This window comes from Lepidochelys kempii, chromosome 1 (genome assembly GCF_965140265.1).
Source record: "Lepidochelys kempii isolate rLepKem1 chromosome 1, rLepKem1.hap2, whole genome shotgun sequence".
NCBI lineage: Eukaryota > Metazoa > Chordata > Testudines > Cheloniidae > Lepidochelys > Lepidochelys kempii.
In genome coordinates this window covers 130408876-130432500 of record NC_133256.1, presented here as the reverse complement: position 1 = coordinate 130432500, position 23625 = coordinate 130408876, and the positions used below count along the sequence as shown (strand labels likewise).

General features: G+C 37.6%; 1 protein-coding gene across 1 annotated transcript in view; it reads left to right on the top strand.

Moving 5' to 3' along the window:
- Positions 1-19422, top strand: part of ANOS1 (anosmin 1) — a 182348-nt gene extending 162926 nt beyond the window's left edge. Inside the window, 5 exon segments of the mRNA XM_073327881.1 lie at positions 6558-6652; positions 9624-9795; positions 11355-11575; positions 14119-14260; positions 16108-19422. Of these exon segments, the coding sequence (XP_073183982.1) occupies positions 6558-6652; positions 9624-9795; positions 11355-11575; positions 14119-14260; positions 16108-16166 (689 nt within the window). The 3' untranslated portion in view covers positions 16167-19422.
- Positions 19423-23625: the final 4203 nt, after the last annotated feature.

Genomic DNA, 23625 nt, shown 5'->3' with positions numbered 1-23625 from the left:
AGTCTATGACTTGGAGATTCAGAATCACCCTCCTAGGCTGCTCCAAGGGCAGCATAACACTGTGTTGCTCTTGATGCTGGGCAGATCATCATATTACCATCAGCCCTGTGAAAATAGTACATTCTATATAGGATGGTGGAATACTGCTCATCACAGCATATGTATGCAGCTCCCCAAATCTCTTGCTATAGCACTTGCCACAGAGACAGTTAAATAAGCTAGAGAAGTCTTTAGACAAGCCCCTTTCAACTAAGACTTCACCAGCTTGGTGTGAATGTAATTTTGTGATGTGCAGTTAAATTTAAAAACTTTAGCCAGTCAATAAATCTTGCAGTCATCTAATTTGTGTAGAAATAATGCCTTGGCATAGGTCTGCATGATCCAGAAAGGAAATTGTTTAACTTCCCTCATCCTGTTTATCTTCTACCTCTTTCTAAGAGACTCAAAGCCCTAGAGACATGTTCAAGCCCTTCTCCTGTTAATAAGATGCATACTCCTCCATGACGTGATCCTGCCAGAGGCCAAGCATTTTGGCCATGATCCACTTAAGCACATGCTTAACTATTGAAGTCAACAGGACTGCTCACATACTTAAGTGCTTTATTGAATCAGGGCCAAAGTGCTCAGAATCTTGTAGGATCAAACCCCTAATAAGGGAACAAAAACCAAACCACATCATTTATGTGGCTAATCACAACCAATCAACACCTTTCAAATAATATGGAATACTTGAAGCAAACTATTTGTCATCTATCTATAGAGTAAGGTACACACACAACAAATGACTTGAGTAATTTTGAATACGGAATAAATTAAAGGAAATTACAGTCTGCCTCTTTCCAAAAGTAGACTGAATTTATTTTTACATTATTCAATGTAAATAATTTGCTCAGCTCTGATAAATATCCCTTTAGCAACACAGTCTGTATATTTAGCTAGTTACATTTGTCTAATTTGTTGGGGTCCTTTGTGATGAAAGACACAACAGTATTATCATATACTAAAACACTAATTTGGCTTAAATTTCTTACTTGTACTTGAAACATTCCAAATCAGATTTTTTCATGCTACCCCAATAAAAGCTGCTTTATTTCTAGTTTCATAGTCTTCATTTGATCTTTTTTTTTTAAACTACATGTAGGCACATTTCTTTCCACTGTGAATTATCACCCACACCACATTGTTCCAAATTCTCTGGCAAACACAGAGATCAGTTCAGTGTTAGTGTACAAGGGGGATCTGTAGCTGAAGCTTGAGTTTTCATTGGATTTAAATCCTAGACTATGCTATTCTTGTTGAAATCTGCTTTGAACTATATAATGGGCCAAATTCTCCCTGTGCACCAAACTTCAATTGCCAAATTTGAACAAATTTTATGTAAATCTTTTGTACAGATTTACATTAAATGTGTGCAAACTTGGCAATTGAAGTTTGGTATGCAGGGACAATTGGAATTCAAAGAAAAGTCTGCAGAAAACTACGACTGGCTTTGGTGAAACTCTGAAAACTTAAGGTGAAAGTTTTGGAGGTGCTAGCCATACAAGCCGTAGCCTGTCACTAAGTTCATTGTGTTCAAGCAAGCCTTGTCTGATGGACTCTTTCAAATAAGTTTTCACAGTCCATTTGCTCATAAACAAATATCCTCACATGGAGAGCAACAGTATCCTGGTTGGCACTCATTAGTACTCTTGCACCAACATGTGTCAACAAACATGCACAGAACTAAATAATAATAATACTAAGCCCCACCTCATATATAATGCTTTTCAGCCACACAGCTCCAAGTTCCTTACCTAGGAGGTCATTATCATTAACCCCATTTTACAGATGAGTAAACTAGAGGGCACATAGATGAACTGACATGCCCAAGATCTCCCAGCAGTCCAGTGTCACCACTGGTAGTAGAACACAGCATTTCCAAGTCCCAGTCCAGTGCTGTATCCACGAGGTCACATGAGCTCAAATACAAGGAGATAAATACCCTTTTAACTCTATAGGCCATCTCTCAGCACAATAGTGAGGCCACTTGGTGGGGTGGGACTGTCATACTGCTACTGCCCAAGCTATACCCCAATACCTATTCTAGCTATGCAAAAGACTTCAGTTTCCTAGATTGTTGACCTGACACCCTTCAGCAGCAAAACATACACTGTACCATAGGGAAAAAAGCATTTGAGGCAAAGAAAGAAGTTGTCTGTAGTAACATGATAGAAAAAATAAACCACATTTGATAAATTATTCACATAGCCAGTGTCAGGAGGAAAACACATCAGAACAGAAACATGGAATATGTTGGCAGAGAAAATGAGTAGAGGTTACTTATTTTGTTAAGGTTTTTTACTATTTTACTAAGGTTTTACTATTTTAGTATGTTTTTTTTTACTATTATTTTGTTTATTTTACAATAAACTTTAGAATCATTTTAACCAAAAATCCCAGCTGAGGAGTAGTAACAATATCAACTAAAATTGCTTTTGGTATTCAAAGTAAAACTAAGAGCTTCAAACACTGTTTTGAGATTACAAGATTTAGCAGATGTAGGATATATGCCTACAGGTCTGGAGTTACCCATATCTAGCCTTATTTAAATAAGGTTTTAATGGTTTAGGCAAAGCATTCCAACCTGGGTGCCTAAAGTTGGGATTCTAAATCCATATTTATGCTCCTGAAGAAAAATGACCTGAGTCTGAAAGTTGCTGAGCTCCTGGAGCTCTCCAGGACTTCAGTAGGAGTTAAGGGTACTTGGTAAAGATGTTTGAAAAATGCCAATTATTTGGCATTGGGAATTTAAATAAAAAAATCTTCTTTTCATTTTTGTCACAATTTCCCATTGATTACTCAGTTTTTTTAATGAAAAAAACCCTGACATTTTTGGGTTTAAAAATGTTAAAAATTTGTTTTCTGTTTGTTTTATGTAAAAAAACCCCAGAAAGTTATGTCTTTGGTTGGTTGGTTTGTTTTTTGCCTTTTTGCAAAAATCTAAATGACTTTTCATCTAAAACTTTTCAGTGGCACCTCTGAAAATCAACTCACTTCTATTCAGGCATCTAGGTATGGATATAGGGCACCTATTTAGGAAAGCTTTTAAGCACATGCTTAAATCCATCCCAATTCAAGGTAGCAAGGCAGCAGTCTTTTTGTTAGTCTCTTTAATTTCAGAAGTTATAGTTACAAGGAATAGCAAGGCTTTCTGCTAAAACTAGCTATGATAATGAAATAATCCTACTGCATATTGGATATTCTTACTAATTTTAACTTCACAAACAACTTTTCATATGTGACTTCCAGGCATGCCTATAGATTATAGTGAATTAACTTCAACTGTCTATAATCATGAGCCTTGGTGACTCTGCCATTACACTAAAAAGCAGCTTGAATTGGTTGCCCATTGCATTATCAGTTAGAATTACTACTTCCATGTTTATAGCTGATAGATGAACAAAAAAATCCAAAGAAAAGTACAGTAGTGATCTCAGTAGGGACCAATCCACATTGCTGATGGGAAAAGCTACACTAGGTATTTCTTTTGCATTGTTTAAATCTCACAGATTTATACTACCCATAGATAAAAACCCTAGAGTCATACAATTTACACTCACAGTTAGCACCCTAATAAAGAAAAAGGAAATGTATTTTCAGAGGTTTAGAAAAGTTTCTCACTAGAAACTTTGGCTTTCATATCTCAGCTATGCTAGATCTATTTGTTTTCAAATATATTAGGATATAGTTATTTTTAAAGGTGATGTTGTTACAAAACGTGTATCCTGCATAAACAAAGCATGATTTTTTTTTATATCTGTTACTCTGCCAAAGCAAAAACATCCCTCCAACCATTGAAAAAGTGCATTGCTAACCTAGAGACTGTTTTTCCCTCCCACATTTCAGTTTTCTATCCGAAATCATGGATGTGCTATAGAGTTGTGGTTTGTGTTGGTGGGTTTGGGGGTTATTATTTTCTATTTCCTTTCAATCTTCTTGCTAGCCAAAATGCCTGAACTCTTTTTTTGCTCAAACTCTCTAAAAATGTCCAGAAACAAGACCTGGAAAGTTTTATCCCCAAACGAACAAGTTTAGGAAAATCAGCTCAATGAAAAAGGCCCTTTAGAATGGAAATACAGTGAGTAACCTTAACTGTATCTATTACTATTCATGCATTCCAGCCATGACTGGTTATATATATGTTGAGATAAGTTTTTGAAGTAATTATAACTGTTTGTAAAACTAAAAAAAAATAAAGGAATATGGTTTTGGTGTGGCAGTTATGTCTAGGTGATCAGGTTGTTACTGGGATATGAAATGTGAATGATAAAAAAACAACAACAGAAAACATGAGTAGTAATTAGAGATATTACAGACTTTCTTCACACCAGCCCAACAACAATCTCATTTGAATCCAGCAGCAGGAAGCCTCTTGGGAAGTTGTGTTTTGAGTTCACTTCTTAGCTTCCCCACCCATGTAGAGAGACAAAGAGGTTGCCACTGCCTGAATGGATAGGCAAGAAGGAAGGAAGGAACGAGGTGTGAGCAGGGTACGTGTATGCCCAGGTGGAAAGATCAGATAACAGGTGGGGAGCTGGACAGAGTCCCACAGTTCCCATAGAATTTCCTATCTGGCCAAAACCTGGAAAGATATTTAAATATTGCGTTGAAAGCCTAATTTCATGAGATTTCCAGTCTGATGATTAGCTAAACTCGAGACTGGTCAGTTAGGATACTTAACCAAAGCAAACTTTTGAAACCTCAAGGTTCATAGAATCAGAGAAATGTAAGACTGACAGGAACTTTGAGAGGTCACCAAGTCCAGCTCCATCTTTCACTGGTTGTTCATATGGAGGTGTTCAATGGTCTATTTGAAATATTAGTGGTCTTCTCTGGTTCTTGGTGGACAGGTGACCAGTCCTCCCTCAATCTGTGACAAAGCCTACAGCAATACTTTTATCTAATGACTAGAGAGTGTATTGAATTTAAAGTTTGAATGGCTCTATAAGTGGTCTGCCTTGTGTAAGTATACTTTAAAAGAGTAAATTTTTGATGATCAGAAAGTAGATCAATAAGAAGATTCACTATACAGTCATTCAGCAGAGACTTTAGATGGTTAATAGAATAGCACTGAGTTTTCAGGTCTCTAGATGCCAGATGATGGACTGCATGTCCTATGTGTTTGTCTCAGGAGAGGGAGCGAACAGAGAATAGGAAATAATTGAATAACTCAGAACAGATGAAATCAGATGAGACCTACTTGCCGATGCATTGTGAGTGTGTATCTCCCTCTGACAGGTACGTCTAATGGCAAAGCCACAACGGTCAGATTCAAGTGAGAACACCTACCTTTTAAAAAAATATGCAAGAAAATAATTAGAACACAGTTGATTATTTCTTCATTCATTTCTTATTGAAAACTTTTTGGGCTTCGAGAGCAGTCATGAAAATAATTAACATATATGTTGTTATGAAGACAACAGCTACAAAAATCCATTTTGAGCAAACTTCCAATCAGTCTTTCTTACCAAACTCCATTTGTGCTAGCTTCAAAGATCACTTATTTTGTCTTTAATTTGTAATTCCTCTCTTCTGCTTCCAAATTGCTCATAGCAGTCTATTGCCAGATCAACCCTAACGCCATCAAAGGTATTTCTTTTCCCTTCCAGAAAACCATAATCATGCACTTGACATGAGTAACTCTGGCATAACAAGTTAATTACTATAATAGACATTTAATGTTTATATCCACTATACATAGAAATATGAATACTCCAGGAAAACAACAAGATGCATTTGTACCACCATGTTGCGTTTTCTTTCTCAGTTCTTCATTTTTCTTTGTTTTGCCCCAGTCTGCTTTATCATACAGTCTGCATTGAGAGGATTGGTTATAAATTTTATGCCTGCCACTACAATTCTGTATGGAGCTCTCAAAGAATTTTTACTAGAAATCACTCTGATAATTAGGGAATTTCTGTTGTAAAGTCTGCACCATTGAAGTCACGGAAGTTTTGCCACTGGTTTCAATGAGAGCAAGATCAAGCCTTTAGTATTGTTCCTAAGAGCTGTGACTAGATTTTCAGTTGGCTACATGTGGAGGCGGTTTCATGATACATTCTGAAAGTATAAGGTTCAGGGAAATTTTCACACATGTCCAAACTCAGCTTTACCGAATGGTGCCATGCAGCAGCGTTGCAATGTTCTGACAATGTAAACAGTTACAGATGGTTGGCACTGAGTCATTCCCATCATTCCCAAGATATTTGGCAGCATATACCATGGGGATTTTTTCTCCCTCTCATCAACACTTAAATTTCTGCTAACCCCCCCCCCCCTTTTTTTTTTTTAGTTCATCCTTACTGTGCTCACACATGGATTAAGTTATTGACATGTTTAATATTCTCTTCTTTTTGTTCATGGGCACTTTAAGTGCTTTTGAGCAGCAAGGAACTGACACTTCCAAAGTTCTTAAAATCCCTTCGTTTTATATCCAGAAAAGCCAGGAAAGCTGCAGATGGCTAAAGCATTACTGTAATGTATATTTTCCTTTTTGTATTGCTGTTTTGTTCATTTAGACACTAGTATGAGTCGATATCACGTCCAGTGGTTCCCAGAATCCTGTGTGCACAATGAAACTAAAGGGCCTGAAAAAGCAACTGGCCTGACCTATGTAAGTTGAAATTCAGTCCCTTGCTTAACTTGAAGTGGTTTTCAGTCATTGGGTATGGTGGGAAAGGAAGAGGGAAGTGATATGTAATAGCATGCAGAATGTTTTATACCTGTCATTGCTACAGTAGGAGTGGGTTTTTTTTACTTCACTGCAGAGTAGTGATATATTTGGCTTTGTTGATTTAACCAACATGAAAGGTAATCTAAATGAATGTACTGCATTCAAATGCTTTACGTGGGTATCTGAAGTGTTCATATTACACTACAAGGCAAACCTGTTTGTACAATGCATATATGCTTATCAGTATCTAGGTCAACAGGGACCTGATCCATGATTAGCACCCCGGGAACCACTACTATACAATTACTGAATATTAATCTAAATAAGCAGCTAGGCTTGTTTTCAGACATAGAGAGGATCCATATGCAAGGCTCCCCCTGAGAAGAGCAAGAGATGAAGAAAAGAGCCTCACATTATAGATGCTAGACATTAACGCTGGAAGATGCAAAGATATCACAGTGATTCTCCATCACTAGCAATTTTAAAATGAAGATTGGATTTTTTTAAAATGTATGCTTTAGTTCAAACAGGAATTAAATTAGGGGAAGTCTTATGGCCTGTATTATGCAGTAAGTCACACTAGATGATCACAGTGGTCCCGTCTGGCCTTACAGTCGATGAGTGGTGCAGTATAAGAACCTGAATAGAAGAGAGAAAGATTCTAAATTACTATAGTTCTCTATAATTAAATATTATATCCCAATTATATTTTAGCAATGGCATTTCTTCCTACTGAATGTATTATCCAATCTAGTATCACTCTACTCAAGTAATATGTTATACAAATATTACATTACTGAAATGTCAAGTCAGTGAATAATGAAGGAAACTCAATATAAGAAAACGTGATCAGCCTTTCTTTTTTACCCTGTGCTATAATAAGAAGTCAACTCACTGAAGTTAATGGCAAGTAAAGTGAGACTAAATCAAAGGGAATAGTTGTAATTTACTGCTGTCAGAGAGTCAAATACTGTACATGGATTTAAAAAGAGGATAGATAATTTTGTAATCAGTAACAACATTTGGAGTTATGCATGCTAAGGTAAGGGAAAGCTAATATAATTAAATAAGTTTTATTGCCACTAGAGGTCAGGAAAGATTTTTTTCTCTCCATGAATAGCATTGCACAACTGGCCAGGTGCATTATGGTTTTTTGGTTTTCCTGTAAATTATTTTACAGTGATTAGTCTAGTCTGATTTGGCAAACCCTGTGTTTATTTGTAAGTTCCAATCAATACATTGAGATATTGAATATTATGCTAAAATAGTTAAGAAACTACCTTCAATAAACACATGGTTGCAAAGGGCCTGATGCTGAAAACCATACTTCCTTTGGGTCTGATCCTGCTTCCGGTGATGTCAATGGCAAAACTCCCATAGACTTTACTAGATGTACAATCTGGCTCTTGAATAATCTTAAGTAGGAAATACAGGAGTCAGGTTTGCAGGATCAGCTTCTAATACTGTAATATTCTACTTCCGATATATTCTGAGCAATCTGATGTGATAAATAAGGGGCCTAGTCCTACAGTACTTACTCATGCCAATAGTTACCTCAGCATCAAAGTGGAGATTTGTTTACAAGTGCTGTTCTAAAAGGACTGCACTGGAATGTTTGAGTAATCCATTATTCATGCACTTTTCATGTATGCAGTGTTCCTGTAGCCGTGCTGGTCCCAGGATATTAGAGAGACAAGGTGGGTGAGGAAATATCTTTTATTGGCCCAACTTCTGTTGATGAGAGAGACAAGTGTTCGAGCTTACACAGAGCTCTTCTTCAGGTCTGGGAAAGGAACTCACAGTGTCACAGCTAAATACAAGGTTTGAACAGATTGTTTAGCATAAGTAGCTAACGCATATTTTAAGGGATCATTCAAGGTGAAGTGGCCTGTTAAAATATGTTGAAATATGTGTTAACTACTTATGCTAAACAATCTGTTCAAAGCTTGTATTTAGCTATGACACTTTGAGATAGTTTCCCAGACCTGAAGAAGAGCTTTGTGTAAGCGCATAAGCTTGTCTCTCTCACCAACAGAAGTTGGTCCAATAAATGATATTACCTCACCCACCTTGTCTCTCTAATGCACTTTCCATGTCAGTTATGAGAAAATTTACTTAGTTTAGCTCTAACACTCTTCAGCTGTTTTCAAACACAGAGTACAAAAATTTTAGAAACACCTAAGTACTGTAAAGAACTGAAAATCAATGAGACTTGGAGATCCTAAGTCACTTAGGTGACTTTTGGAAATTTTACCAGAGGCTAGAATTTCTCTTATTAAACTTGCTTTGAACAAAAACATGTAGGCGGGGATTTTCAAAAGTATCAGGGCTCTTGTTTAGTTGTTACCTTAAAGATATCATTCTACATATAACAGTGTTTTATTGCTCAGTTGTGGATCCTTTTCTGCTTAGAGGAATAACGTGCTATATCAAAGGGTGGAAATAGGATGTCCTCAAGGAAAGATGTATAAGGCCTTCTTGGGATTTGTATGCACATTAAAAGGAGTTCTTAAATGTAGACTAAACCTGTCTTTCATCTCAGCTTAAATAATCTTCCTTACATTTATTTAATTGGATTAGCATTTTTCATCCTCACACTGCCATTCCCCACTGCCATCATGTCAAGGGAGTGTTCCTTGTGTTAGAAGTTAGCTACTTTGATGCAGCATGACTAAGGTATTGTATAGGATTGAAGAAAGTATCCAACCACCATAATAATGTTTTCTGATTATAATTGAATAATAATATAGGCAATATTTGCTTTGTTCTCTGAATAAAAACCACATTTGCATGTGCTAATCATGTAGAGAAAAATACACTTGACTAGGAAAAAAAACCATTTAATCTTATGCCAACATTATGGTTTTAAGAAAAGGTTTATTCGCAGCATATACTGTTTTTCTTGGTCTAGGAAAACTACATAATTCTTCAGGACCTGTCATTTTCATGTAAATATAAAGTGACCATTCAGCCAGCAAGATCTAAAGGTCGTTTGAAGGCTGAAAGTATTTTCTTTACCACACCACCTTGCTCTGCTCTTAAAGGAAAAAACCACAAGCACATTAGTTGTCCTGCTGAAGGAGGTAAGTCACGGTCTGAAGCACTTGCAGAGTAGATTTCAAGTGCACTTCTAGGCACTCAAAAACAAGTTTTGTAAAGCAATTCTCAAATGTGTTTTGAAAGACTCAGAATAAGTAGGGGAGACTTATTTTTGTGTCTCTGGATGTCCAGGTAATTACCAGGATATCCTGGTAAGTAATGTTTTTCAACATTAAAGAGTCATTGAATTCTTTTAGTAGGAAATTCGTCTAACAAACACTTTCAAAAATTTTCCTTGTTACAAATGCAATCAAATTAAATACATAGGGGTGTAGTTTTACCAACATGACAAGGTTATCATAGTATTGGTTGATCACTTAGATAAGAAAAGGAGTACTTGTGGCACCTTAGAGACTAACCAATTTATTTGAGCATGAGCTTTCGTGAGCTACAGCTGTAGCTCACGAAAGCTCATGCTCAAATAAATTGGTTAGTCTCTAAGGTGCCACAAGTACTCCTTTTCTTTTTGCGAATACAGACTAACACGGCTGTTACTCTGAAACCTGTCACTTAGATAAGAATTTCAGGGGATTATTCAAGTATATATTGTAGCAGTATTATGATTTATATTGCTATTCTTTTTTTAAGGACTTGTTTGTGCTGGAAAGTTTTATCAGTTATACAGATATAATTATACAAATGTTAGTTATACCTTTATAATCCACCTTGTGAATACTCTTATTCCAGTGTAAGAGTGGCTGTTTTTGGTTTAACTTAACCCCTTTCCCAAATAAGCTATATAAAAATAAAATAAAATTAAAATTAACAAAGCACTTTTATACTGGTATAAATGTCCACACAGAGAGTTATACTGGAATAACTGTATCAGTTTAAATTCAAACCCTAGGTTATATCCAAAACTATTTTCCTGTGCTGACAAGGCCTAAGGCTGTATGTTTTAATTGCCAGTGCTTTGCACCTTATGTAGTTATTTACACCTTTCCAAAGTGAGTGTAAAATGCTCCCATTTTGAATTGGCAGATTGTATACTACTTTGCATTCACTTTGCACAGGTAAGTGACCAGACAAAATACAAGTCAGTTAATAATCAAGCCATGGGACTATACTATACTTTTTACCAGATGCAATAATGAGAAGTTACCTTAAAACTCTCCTAAATTAGAGTTTATGCTGTTCCCTCTTCAGAAGTATCTTTACCTTTAAGAAAAGAGGTTGCAACAAGTTGGCAGAGTCCTGAGTAAACTAGATAAAGAAATGCAAAAGAAATGCACATCAAGAAGCAGACTGTGACTCTGGGATCTCAAGCTATATTAACAATATTACCAGCAGGACAGTGGGGTGGGAGGAGGTATTGTTTTATGATCTCTGTGTGTATATAAAGTCTGCTGCAGTTTCCACGGTATGCATCTGATGAAGTGAGCTGTAGCTCACGAAAGCTCATGCTCAAATAAATTGGTTAGTCTCTAAGGTGCCACAAGTACTCCTTTTCTTTTTGCGAATACAGACTAACACGGTTGTTACTCTGAAATATTTCAGCTGTTCCTCAAAATTTAACTCATCCTCTTGCCTCAAATTTTTGCAGCATCAGTTCTCCCTAAAGTGCTGGCCAAACCCGAGAATCTATCTGCCTCTTTCATTGTTCAGGAAGTAAATATTACTGGTCACTTTTCATGGAAGATATCAAAGGCAAATCTTCATCAGCCCATGACAGGGTTTCAAGTCACCTGGGCAGAGGTTACTACAGAGAGCAGACAAAACAGCTTACCCAACAGCATCATTTCCCAATCACAGATACTGCCAGCAGTAAGTCTGTTTTCTTTTCATTGCTGGGGGCATTGCATGTTTGTGTGCATGGCTAATTTTGTATTTTTAGTCATGATTTAGCTGCCAGGCACCATTGCTTTCTCTGGTTCCGCATATGTGTCTGAGCAGGAAATGGGTTCACTTTTCCCCCTTGTTTGGGATACATGTCCGGTACAACTGCTCATCTTGATGACACATCAAACATTGTAATGTGTGTGATTGTCAAATTAGCAACCAAATTTGAGATATACCTTAATGAAGGCAAAGATCGTCTAGGCAGCAGAAGATATTTTTCTTTTGATGATCAGGCTGCTCTGTTCACAGGATAGTAAGGATTTGTTAATTCTTTGTTCTCCAGGATGAGAAAATTAGTGGAGTTACCCTGAATGCAAGATAATTTCTCTCTCCTTTGTATTAACCTTCTCTCTGCTCCATCTGGATATATGCTTCATGGAAAATAAAGCTCTTCTCCCTTTTCTGCAAATGTGTACCAAGGTATAAAGGGACACATCCTCACACTAACAGAGAGGGGACTAACAAGTTTCTCAGGACCTGTTCAACACTAACAAGATGCAGCTGTGAGACTTGTTCTGCTGGAGTGGGCGGGGAAAGGGAGGGAGGAGCTTAAAAGGGAAAAGCTGCCTCAGGAAGGGCTGGGGGAAGAGGAAAAGGCTGCCCAGCTGAGAGGGAGATATCAATAAGCCTCATTGCTCCTGAAGCTATGCAACCCAGCCTCAGAGCAGCATGTCCCATGGAGGGGCTGGAGGTAGACCCTGTTTAGACTAAGCTGAAAGGGCTGACTCTGGAAGACTGACTGAGATCAAGGTCACCCTCCCTTCTCTTTAATTTCCCACAGACTCCCCTCTCCCAGAAGGGAAGAAAGAAGGGAGGGAACTTTTCTTTAGTTTGTTTGCTCCAAGAAGCCCCTTGGACATCTCTCAGGAGGTGGGAGAAAGACATTGCAAGGACCTGAAGCAGGGTCTGGTGGGGACTTGAGGGGATTCCTGCCCCCCTTATAGGAACAGTTAAATAATGGCAATTCAAAATAGAACTAGATCTCTCCTCATATAAAGTGGGAGAAGACTTAACTTGCACTATTCCCCCTTTTCTTTGGAAGGGCTCCTTTGCTGGCTTCAGTTCCTCCCATGGTAGCAGCAGCAGGAGGGAGGATATTCAAGAGGTGTTGCCAACTCCACCAGAGGCAGAGATTGCTACTAAGCAACTAGGGCCTGATCCAAAGCCCAAGAAAGACAGTGGTCTTTACATTGACTTCAGTGAGCTAGATCAGGACAAGTAGCTGAGTACACTTTAAATGCTCTGTCTGTTGCCTGCCAGAAGATATTTCTGTGCCAGTTCCTGGAATGCTAGGTGTAGCTATCAGGTGGAGCTTACTTTGTGTTTGTACAGTGTTTGGTTCCACAGATCTTAGTTTAATGCCACTAGTCCAGTCCTAGGACTAGTCCGATGGATGGCTGTCTGGTGATTCAGCAGCCAAACTAACTTGGGAAGAAGTTGAATTGAAGGTCTGATTCTCCACTGTATTTCCTTGAGTCATTTACAAGTGTGCATTCTCATTTTACACCTAATCTGCACTTATTTGTCTGGCTGTAAATGATCGTACAAGCTGCAAAGCAGTAAAAAGTCTGGCCCAGAGTTAATTAATATTCCATCTCTCACCACTTCAAAAATGGGATTAAAAATTAGGGGCCAGATCATTAGTCTGGGTAGCTGAGTGGATCTATACTAATTTTCACCAGCTGAGGCTCTTGCCCTTGACTCAAAAAGGGCATGAGTTTACAAATCAATGGCAACCAAAGTCAGACATTGGCTTCTATAAAATATTTTATGAGATGTACAATGTACTTGTTAACTGAAAGAAAACCATAAAACCTAGAAATAAACTCCATTCATGGCACTGACACTTTAATTTCAGGAAACCGACTAGAAAATTGAAGTTGGAAGTATCTGGAAGTGGAATCACAAAATGTACAAGTGAAATCTTAACTATAGGGAGAGCTGTATTTTAAGGGAAAGGGGGGGAATATCCTAAAGGTGAACTCAACGGATATGTTTACACTAGAAACATCACAGCTTCAGGGCTACAGCTGTGCCACGGTAGCACTGACTCTTACTACAGTGACAAAGGGTTCTTCCGTTGACCTAGCTGAGTCTACACTAGGGTCACGGTTGGCTTAACTACCTCTCTCATTGGTATGAATGTAGCTAGGTTGACCTAAGATCTATGTGTAGACCAGACCAGAGAACTGGCTTTATTTCCAATTCTTGCTCTGCCAAGTATTTTTTGATACCAACTCTTTAGGAATATGCTAACCAAACCAAAAGAGTAGTGAACTAAATAATAAATGTACAAAATCTTTAATATAAAACCTTAAGAAAACAAGCTGTGGGAATTGCAACACGGTTTTTAAAAAAGTATGTATGTGAGGAAAAAAAAGTATCTACTTAATGTACAATTTCCGGATGGAGCAATTGTCTATTATTTCTGGTAGACATAAGAATTTATTCTATTCATACATTTTTAGGATCATTATGTGCTGACTGTCCCCAACCTGAGGCCATCAACACTTTACCGATTAGAAGTGCAAGTGCTGACAACAGGCGGGGAGGGGCCAGCTACAATAAAATCTTTCCGAACACCTGATCTGCTGCCATCTTCATCCCACAGTAAGTGTTGTGACCTGACATAAAAGTATTTGGACTATGTATATGCAGAGAAAGGCTCTTAAAACATTGTCTACCGCAACAATTAAAACAAAGTCCTGGGGTTCTACTGCTCTAACCCTTTATACAGTGAGTAGTCTTAAACTGTTCTGTTTTTAGAGATATTATGGATTCCAGGGATATTCCCTATAACTAAAATGGAGAATCCTGCTGGAACATTTAATGGCTCTGAAACCAGAATGAACTTCTTAATTGCATCCACTGTATATTTACTGCACAGTTTTTGTTGTATTTCCCCCATATATAAATACATATAAAAGGAAAGTGAACCCAATAATTTTAAAATATTTAGCGCGTAAATAATGCTAGTGTTTCTCATAATCACTTTCTTCCCTCTAATGTAACACTGCAAATTTGCACAAGGTTTACTACAAACAATGGCTTAAAAAAAATTCAGAGCCACAAACTGCTAACCAAGGGACATTGGTAAATACTCTGTTATGATATCTAATGCTCAGTTACACAAATATTGGTTCAGGTTAAAAACAAACAATCTGCCTATTTGGTATTATAGGCTAAAATGGTAGCTCAGATTATCAGTCTCCAAAACCTGTTAAATCCAGGTTTCTTTCTTTCTTTCTTTCTTTCTTTCTTTCTTTCTTTCTTTCTTTCTTTCTTTCTTTCTTTCTTTCTTTCTTTCTTTCTTTCTTTCTTTCTTTCGGGGGGAGGGGAGAAACTGCAAAAAGGTAGTTTAAGTGATCTGGTGATATTACTTCAGGGTCATGTCGAGGCCATTGCAAAGTATTGTAGCGAAGAAACTACACGTGTGCACAGCCAGTGCATTGCTTTGTGAGAAATCTGTGGATAAGAAATCTGGGATACAGAGGTGCTGTAGAGAGAAATGCAAGCAGTAAATCGCTGGCTGAATTTAGGAATGAAGGGTTCTACAGCAATCAAAGGTTTAGAATACAGAGTATCTGACTTCTTGGTTATCTTGAAATCCAGACTAGATTAGAAGTGATCCAAAGCCTGTACCGTGTCCTGGCTTTCTGATGACCTATATGCAACACTTAAGAGGTGCACAATTAGTTCTTATCAATGTTTCCAGTCAAAGCCCTGAGTTGTAGAGTATTTGCCACTGATTTCAACTGAAGTTTACATAGTAATATATGAACTGTGGTTATTTTCTTCTCCCCCACAAAGACTATGCCCCCAAGCCATTGCACATTATTTCAGTTAATATTGTAAATTGATTGCACAATATAAACAAAAAAGGCAAATTATATTACTCATTAGACAATAAATGCTACCTACATTTATTTTTGCCCACATTTTAATGCAGTTAGATTTTAAGAAGCTGCTTACAACAAAATACTATTTTCTGAGCATTTAGAATAAGGCAGCTTAATTTTATGGGAACCCAAGAAATATCGAAGAAATTCGTCCTGATCCGACAAAATAATTGACCTGCTTGGATCCTTCCACCCTTGCAGAATTCCACTGAAGTCATATGAACAGTGCGTGGGCGTGTGTCAGCACAGGCAGAGTGTTTTGCAGGTTCAGGGCCTTGTATGCAATTACTCCACTGAAAGGATGGATGGTCCAGTGGCAAACTGGGCTGTAAGAGACTCCGCTTCTAGTCTTGCTCTGCTGCAGACATTCTGTGTAAGTCACCTGGTCTTTCAGTTCTCTGCCTGTAAAAGGGGGCTAACAGCACGGCCCTGCCTTATAGAGGGGTTGTGGGGATAAAAGCGTCAAAGATTGGGAGGTTCTCAAATAGTACGGTGATGAAGGCCTAATTATTTTATTGTCTATACAGCAAAGGTGAATTCCCTTTCTTCTTTACTTAGGGTCTCATCTGAAACAGCACCATCCACATCACTACAAGCCACCCCCAGAAAAATACTAGACTGCTTCACATAATTAAACAAATCACTGAGAGAAAAACTGAGCTCTCACAAGAAGACCAGAAAAATTCACATCTGTAGGAATAATAAATCGTTTTTTTCCAGTGGAAGTTATCATCCTGTATGATTTGTAACTACTTCTACATAGTTTAAGCATGAAGAATAGTATTTGTACCAATGCCAGGATGAAATGTACAGCAACTATCCTGACAGTACCACCCCTATTCTGCTAAGTGAAGATTGCATCCAATTCAACACATCTGAGAAACATCAAATGTATGTTTGTTGTAATAACATTTTATTTCCTAGGTTTAAAGTAGATTGAAAGGGTGCAGTGAATAGCAGAGGGTTTTGTTTTGCTAATCTTTATAACAATATCTGAGACATTGTTCTTTTATATATACATAGCTTTGAAAGCCAGAGGCCAGATCTTCAGCTGGGGTAAATTAGCATCTGTCACTTGAACTCAGTGGAGCTGAGCCAATTTATGTCAGCTAAACCTATACAGTAAATGCAGTTTGCCATTAAAGGAGATCTCCATTTACCTAAAATAAGTGCACAACCAAATAAGTAGCAATAATAGATGCACGCAGTTCAGTCTGCAATGGAAACTACTATTAACTTAGCAACAAAAAAAGTAGATCATACTAGCTGATGTATTTCATTAGTAATATATCTATATTTTGTGTGGAAATGGTACCATGAAGTTCTCTCCTTAACAAAATGTGTTAACAAGGGAGATTTTCAAAGGCACAAATGGCAGTTGGTGCCTGACTTCCATTGACGTTCTGTAGTAGCTGGACACATGCCTTTGAAAATCTCCCCCATTTTTTTTTTTTAATATTTTGAAGAGAACTCTGTATTTTCCCTGTTAGAGAACTAAATAGTGAATGTTCACATTTTAGACATGAACGTTCCAAGGCACATGTTATGTTACTTTGGGGTTTCTTTGGCTTTTTGATGTGCATATCTATTTTCCCCGAGGATCTTTTGAACAGCAGAATGGATGTGCTGGCTACATGGTACTCCGCTCATAGAATTAAGTGACAATACATTGATGTCTGGAAGTCATTGGCTTGTAATTTATTTGAATGCATTTTTCAAATTCAAGCATGAAGGTTACCCTGTTTTTTAACCATAAGGGAATGCAGATGACCTTATTGTGAAATGTAAACAGAGTAATTTGCCACACAGAGAGACAGTCTTTAATAGTAAAGAGAAACTGCTTGGATTTATAATCAGAATGATGGGAAATTTCTCTCTACAAATAATCCTGATGACGCAACCTCTTGTCCAAAAAATTGCTGTCTGTGCATTCTCATGTGCAAATTCTATTACCCATCTTTAAATGAGGATAATACATCTCAAGCTTTCTGTAACTTGAAATTCACAAATACTTTCATGGAATCCCCCAACAACAAGCACCACAAAAATGAACCCAAATCTGACTAAAGATAAAGTTTCTGTACTTGACTTCTTCCTGAGATACCCCAAGAAGTGGAAATACTCTTTGTCACAACAACAATAAATATTCTGAAGAACACCAAATAAAAAGATAAACATATGTGCTTGAAACTGAAAGAGCATGGTTATGCTCAGTATAGCATAGCACAGAAGAAATTCAAATACAGATCATCTATATAGAAAAGGTTTGACCAGGCTGACGATACCAAGAGTCAAGAGCCCCATTGCAATTTCTGACTATTTTTTTCCTTCAATTTTTCCAGCATTCGAATTTTTTTTTTTAAAAAAAAGACAACTCAGATTACTGCATTAATTCTACCATTCTCTTTCTATTTTCCCTGGTACCTTTTTGATTTATGCACCCATGGAGCAAATAACTTCACAAAGCTGTCTTTAGGGTACAAGTCTTGGGCCTTGGATAGTTACTTTATGAGGTATTAAGAGCTGTTCATACTTTGGAACTACAAAAAAACAAACAAACGAAAAAAAGAAACCCACCCCACATACCACAACTTCTCTTCCCTATTACATAATGTGAGCAAGCTTTGAAGGGAACTGGAACTGACAGTAGACAGAAGGTCAACTATTTTCACCCAGCTGAAATCTGACATGCATCTAGGTACACAGGTCTTCAGACATAAATTACTAAGTCTATGCAATTTGAATAGGACCAATGCCTGGCACCACTTATACATTTAAATTACATAGGACATAAGTAAGGCTAGGAAAGTGCTATGGGAGTTAGATTGTGGCACCTAATTCCCCTAGGTTTCTCTGAAACATTCAGCCTAAACTTTTTGGCCAGACTCTCTTCTCAGTAATGCTGGAATAAATCTAGAATAAATTGACTGATGTTAACGAAGTTATGCTGAATTCACATTGATGCAACTGAGTGCAGAATTTGTGTCTCTGTCTTTTTTAAGCCAACATCTATGACAAACCTTGGATTCAAGAAGATAGAAATTGGCAAATTAACAGCTCTTGATTATTATATGAAAGGTCTTGATTATTGAGTGGAATGCCATATTCCTCAAAATGGTTTGAGCTGCTTGCTAGATTTGTTATTTTTTCTTAATTGGATGTTTCAGGAGGAGACTAAAGTTCATTCAAATATTTATAAAATAGTCTGGAGGTTTTTATATATTTATATAAAGATAAATTATTTATTATAGGACCAGTCAGCCGAACTCAGGCAAAACTGTCATTGAAGAACTGCTATTGAATTTTGCCTGAGTAAGGCCAGTAGGATTTGACTCTTTATATCTTGGAGAAAAAGGTGAAGGGCATGGGAGTGGAATGAACAGATTATAGTTTATAAACAGATTAAGACTTTAATCTTGCTCTTTAATAATCAGTTCCTCAACTCAACATTCAGCTATAGAAATTTCATGGGAATAAATGATCCTGAAATTATAAGAGTCAACCAAACCATCAACAAATGGGACATTAGATTATATCTTGTTTGTTCTTAAATATCAGCCATTTTCATATAATTATTTGAATTTAACATCATATATTTGAAGACTTTTATGCCTAGATCCAGTTGGAGTTAGGCACCTCAGTACCTTGAGGATGTGGGTCTTAGTGTCTAATTCATAAATCCTCATTTACTTAATTGCACAGGGTATATTACAGTTCACCTATTTGACTAGCCTAAATCATGCTAACATTGCATTCAGCAATGGAGTTTGAAATCACTACTTGAGATTTTTAGTTAAAGATTTTTTTTCTCAGTTTTTCTCAGTTTCTCAGTAATAAAGATCAAATATGGATAGTGGGATATTTCTAGGTATGCTGCACTTTTACACCCATATATTACTAACTTACTTAGCATACTATTCTGATTGATTTATCAGTTAAATCCTGGATGTCATATATTTTGTTTGCTAATGGAAAATTATAGGATTATTCCATTTTTGCTCTAACATTTTTTTATGCATATGAAACTAGTTTTTACATTGAATACTGTTTAAGAATGAGAATTTTTTTTCTTATGGCAGTTAATTTTTGATAGAGCAGATCAAGAACTAGAAAATATTTCTGTCTTAAAACTTAAAAGGAGAAAGGTAGAACCATACTAATAGGGTGCCAGGTGGTGTTCACTGGGAATATGGCTGAAGGAGACAAGAACTTCTTACAAATAAAAGGGCTGCATTGCAAGATACTAAACACCCTCAACTTTCATAGCATTCATCTGGAGTTGAGGGCACAATGCAGCGACTCACAGGTGGCACTAGTACCTTGCAAGATCACGCACAAAATCAAAGAAACACTGGTCTGGTCTTGCGCCATGAATGCAAATGGAAATTTTACTATTGCCTTCAGTGGAAGCAGGATTGAGGCTGACATACTCCATGAGCCTAATCTGAATTCCTTTCCTACCCAAGACTCTCACTGAAATCAATCAGAGTTCTGGATATAGAGGTCCTGCTTCAGGAAAGCATTGCTATTCAGGACAGAACTTAAGCACATGTTTAACTGCATTGATGTTAATAGAACATAAGCACATGTTTAAATTAAACATGTGCTTAATTTCTGTCTTGAATAGGAATGGATTTAAGCACTCCCTTAAGTGCTGTCCTAAATCAGCGCCTTAAAGAACAAAGGATAAGGTCCAGACTGTTTTAAATCCCTTGTACAACACTCTTAGAAAATTTATTTTTGCCCTATGTATCTGTAAAGGTAGCTGTGATAGTGACATATTTATTAATTCCTTTTCTTTCCCTGTATGCCAAGTATATTCTGACATTTTTATCAGTACCTGTGAACATCAATTAGTATAAATACTGTTATGCAAACTTGTGCATTGTAACCTGGAATCTGATGCTAATAAGCTGTTGCATGTAGTTTAAATAAATAACTAAAAACTTTATTTAAAAATGTAAATGAATACCTGCAGATGTGGATGGTGGTTATATATGGTTTTGCATGCCCAAACTCATTGTTCAGTTATAGGCATGAAGTGTAATGACTGTCTTAGCTCTACTGAATATATTAGTAAGGTACAATTTACAAAGTAATTAACAGAGGTCTATATGTGAAATAATTTTTCCTTTTTACTTAATGATATTATAATGCAGAGATGACAGAACTACTTGTCTGTTGCCCAAATTGGCTGTAGAAATTATGTTCCTATAACTGTCATTTAAAGTCAATATTTATTTATGTATGTGTGTGTCTGTCATGTTATTTAGAGCAAAAATGCTTCTTGTAAAAACATTTTGTAAAAAACAAATGTAATTGTAAATAGAGTATGATATTCTGTTACTCGGTATTTTCATGTTTAGAATTTGTACATACTGTTTAAGTAATAAACTATCCTGCTATGTGGAAATGTAGCTTTATTATCTCCTGCAGACAGAGCTTATGCTTTTGCTTCTATTAATTCCTAGTCTTATCCTCTTCTTCCATAAGTCGGCTTCAAACTGCATATCTTTTCTGTGTCCATGTGTCTCATATCAGGTTCTGGAGAATGTTCATGAGAGAGCATCCTATTTTAATTAAGTATTTCAGAGCTTGACAGTCATCACCTCACAAGGCTTTCATCACATTTGGAATCATTTTTTATAGTGTCAAAGCAGAAACCGTTAACACCAACTTCTGCAGTATCGTGGTTTTTTACTTTTGGAAGTGGTCTCAAAAATCTCACACTACATTGGGATTTCACATGAGGGCTTTATATTCTGAAACAGTTACTTTCCGGCTACAATCCTTCAGTAGAAAAATTCAACAGTGTTGCTGTTTAATATAAGAGAACACAGTGACAGGTGCAGGTTTACATCAATGTAACGCTGCTAAATTCGACCTAAAGTCCTAGTATAGACCAGGGCTGAGTGATGAAGAGGGAGCTACCTGACTCCAGAGAGAGCGAGAGAGCAAGGCCATGGGATGAGAAACCAAAGGAGGGGTATCGGACTGGTTCTTAGCTAATCCCCGATGAGCCACAAGGAGATACCCCAGCAGTGAGTACTGAAGCTTGTGATAGAGGGTCAGGTTTCCAATGTGAATACTCACTGATAAGTCTCTGCCCACAAACATTCAAAGTCAGGTTTAAAATCTCTTTTCAAACATATTCTGTAACATTTGCTTTCAATTTAAACATCACAGAATCTCTGTGAATATGTCTGCAAGTATTACGTAACTTCTTAGCTAGAAAACTCAGAAGATGAGCACAGAAAGACAGGGAAAGTGAGCAAAAACAATAGCAGCAGAATTCCTCTATTTGCAATAACATTTCTGGGAAACTGCAGTATTCACTTAGCACTATGGCTCGCACTTCTAGTCTACGTTGTGCATCGGCTTGCTTTCTTTTAGAGTTTGCATTGGAAGCTTGCTGTGGGAAGCTAATGTTAATTCTTGTGAAGCCCCTTTTATAGTGTCCTTACAGCACAATGTTCACTGAACCTTAGAGAACCATGTGCAGTTTTCCTTCCTGGAGCAGAATTCTTGTGTAGGTTTCTTGAATTTGGCTTACTGCATAGTATTTGGCTAACTGACATAACCTACTTTATTGAAGGGCCTAATCCACCACTGAGTTACTGCAGTTTTACAAAAAAAGAAAAGGAGTACTTGTGCCACCTTAGAGACTAACCGATTTATTTGAGCATAAGCTTTTGTGAGCTACAGCTCACTTCATCGGATGCATTCAGTGAAAAATACAGTGGGGAGATTTATATACATAGAGAACATGAAACAACGGGTGTTACCATACACACTGTAACCAGAGTAATCACTTAAGGTGAGCTATTACCAGCAGGACTTTTTGTAGTGATGATCAAGGTGGGGCATTTCCAGCAGTTGACAAGAACGTCTGAGTAACAGTGGGGCATGGGGGGAATAAACATGGGGAAATAGTTTTACTTTGTGTAATGACCCATCCACTCCCAGTCTTTATTCAAGCCTAAGTTAATTGTATCCAGTTTGCAAATTAATTCCAATTCATCAGTCTCTCCTTGGAGTCTGTTTTTGAAGTTCTTTGTTGAAGAATTACAACTTTTAGGTCTGTAATCGAGTGACCAAAGAGATTGAAATGTTCTCCCACTGGTTTTTGAATGTTATAGTTCTTGACGTCTGATTTGTGTCCATTTATTCTTTTACATAGAGACTGTCCAGTTTGACTGATGTACATGGCAGAGGGGCACTACTGGCACATGATGGCAAATATCACATTGGTAGATGTGCAGGTGAACAAGCCTCCGATAGTGTGGCTGATGTTATTAGGCCCTGTGATGGTGTCTCCTGAATAGATATGTGGACACAGTTGGCAACGGGCTTTGTTGCAAGTCTAGGTTCCTGGGTTAGTGGTTCTGTTGTGTGGTGTGTGGTTGCTGGTGAGTATTTGCTTCAAGTTGGGGGGCTGTCTGTAAGCAAGGACTCGCCTGTCTCCCAAGATCTGTGAGAGTGATGGGTTGTCCTTCAGGATAGGTTGTAGATCCTTGATGATGCGTTGGAGAGGTTTTAGTTGGGGACTGAAGGTGACGGCTAGTGGCGTTCTGTTATTTTCTTTGTTGGGCCTGTCCTGCAGTAGGTGACTTCTGGGTACTCTTCTGGCTCTGTCAATCTGTTTCTTCACTTCAGCAGGTGGGTATTGTAGTTGTAAGAATGCTTGATAGAGATCCTGTAGGTGTTTGTCTCTGTCTGAGGGGCTGGAGCAAATGCGGTTGTATCGTACAGCTTGGCTGTAGACGATGGATCATGTGGTGTGGTCTGGATGAAAGCTGAAGGCGTGTAGGTAGGAATAGTGGTCAGTAGGTTTCCGGTATAGGGTGGTGTTTATGTGACCATCGCTTATTAGCACCGTAGTGTCCAGAAAGTGGATCTCTTGTGTGGACTGGTCCAGGCTGAGGTTGATGGTGGGACGGAAATTGTTGAAATCATGGTGGAATTCCTCAAGGGCTTCTTTTGCATGGGTCCAGATGATGAAGATGTCATCAATGTAGCCCAAGTAGAATAGGGGCATTAGGGGACGAGAGCTGAGGAAGAGTTGTTCTAAGTCAG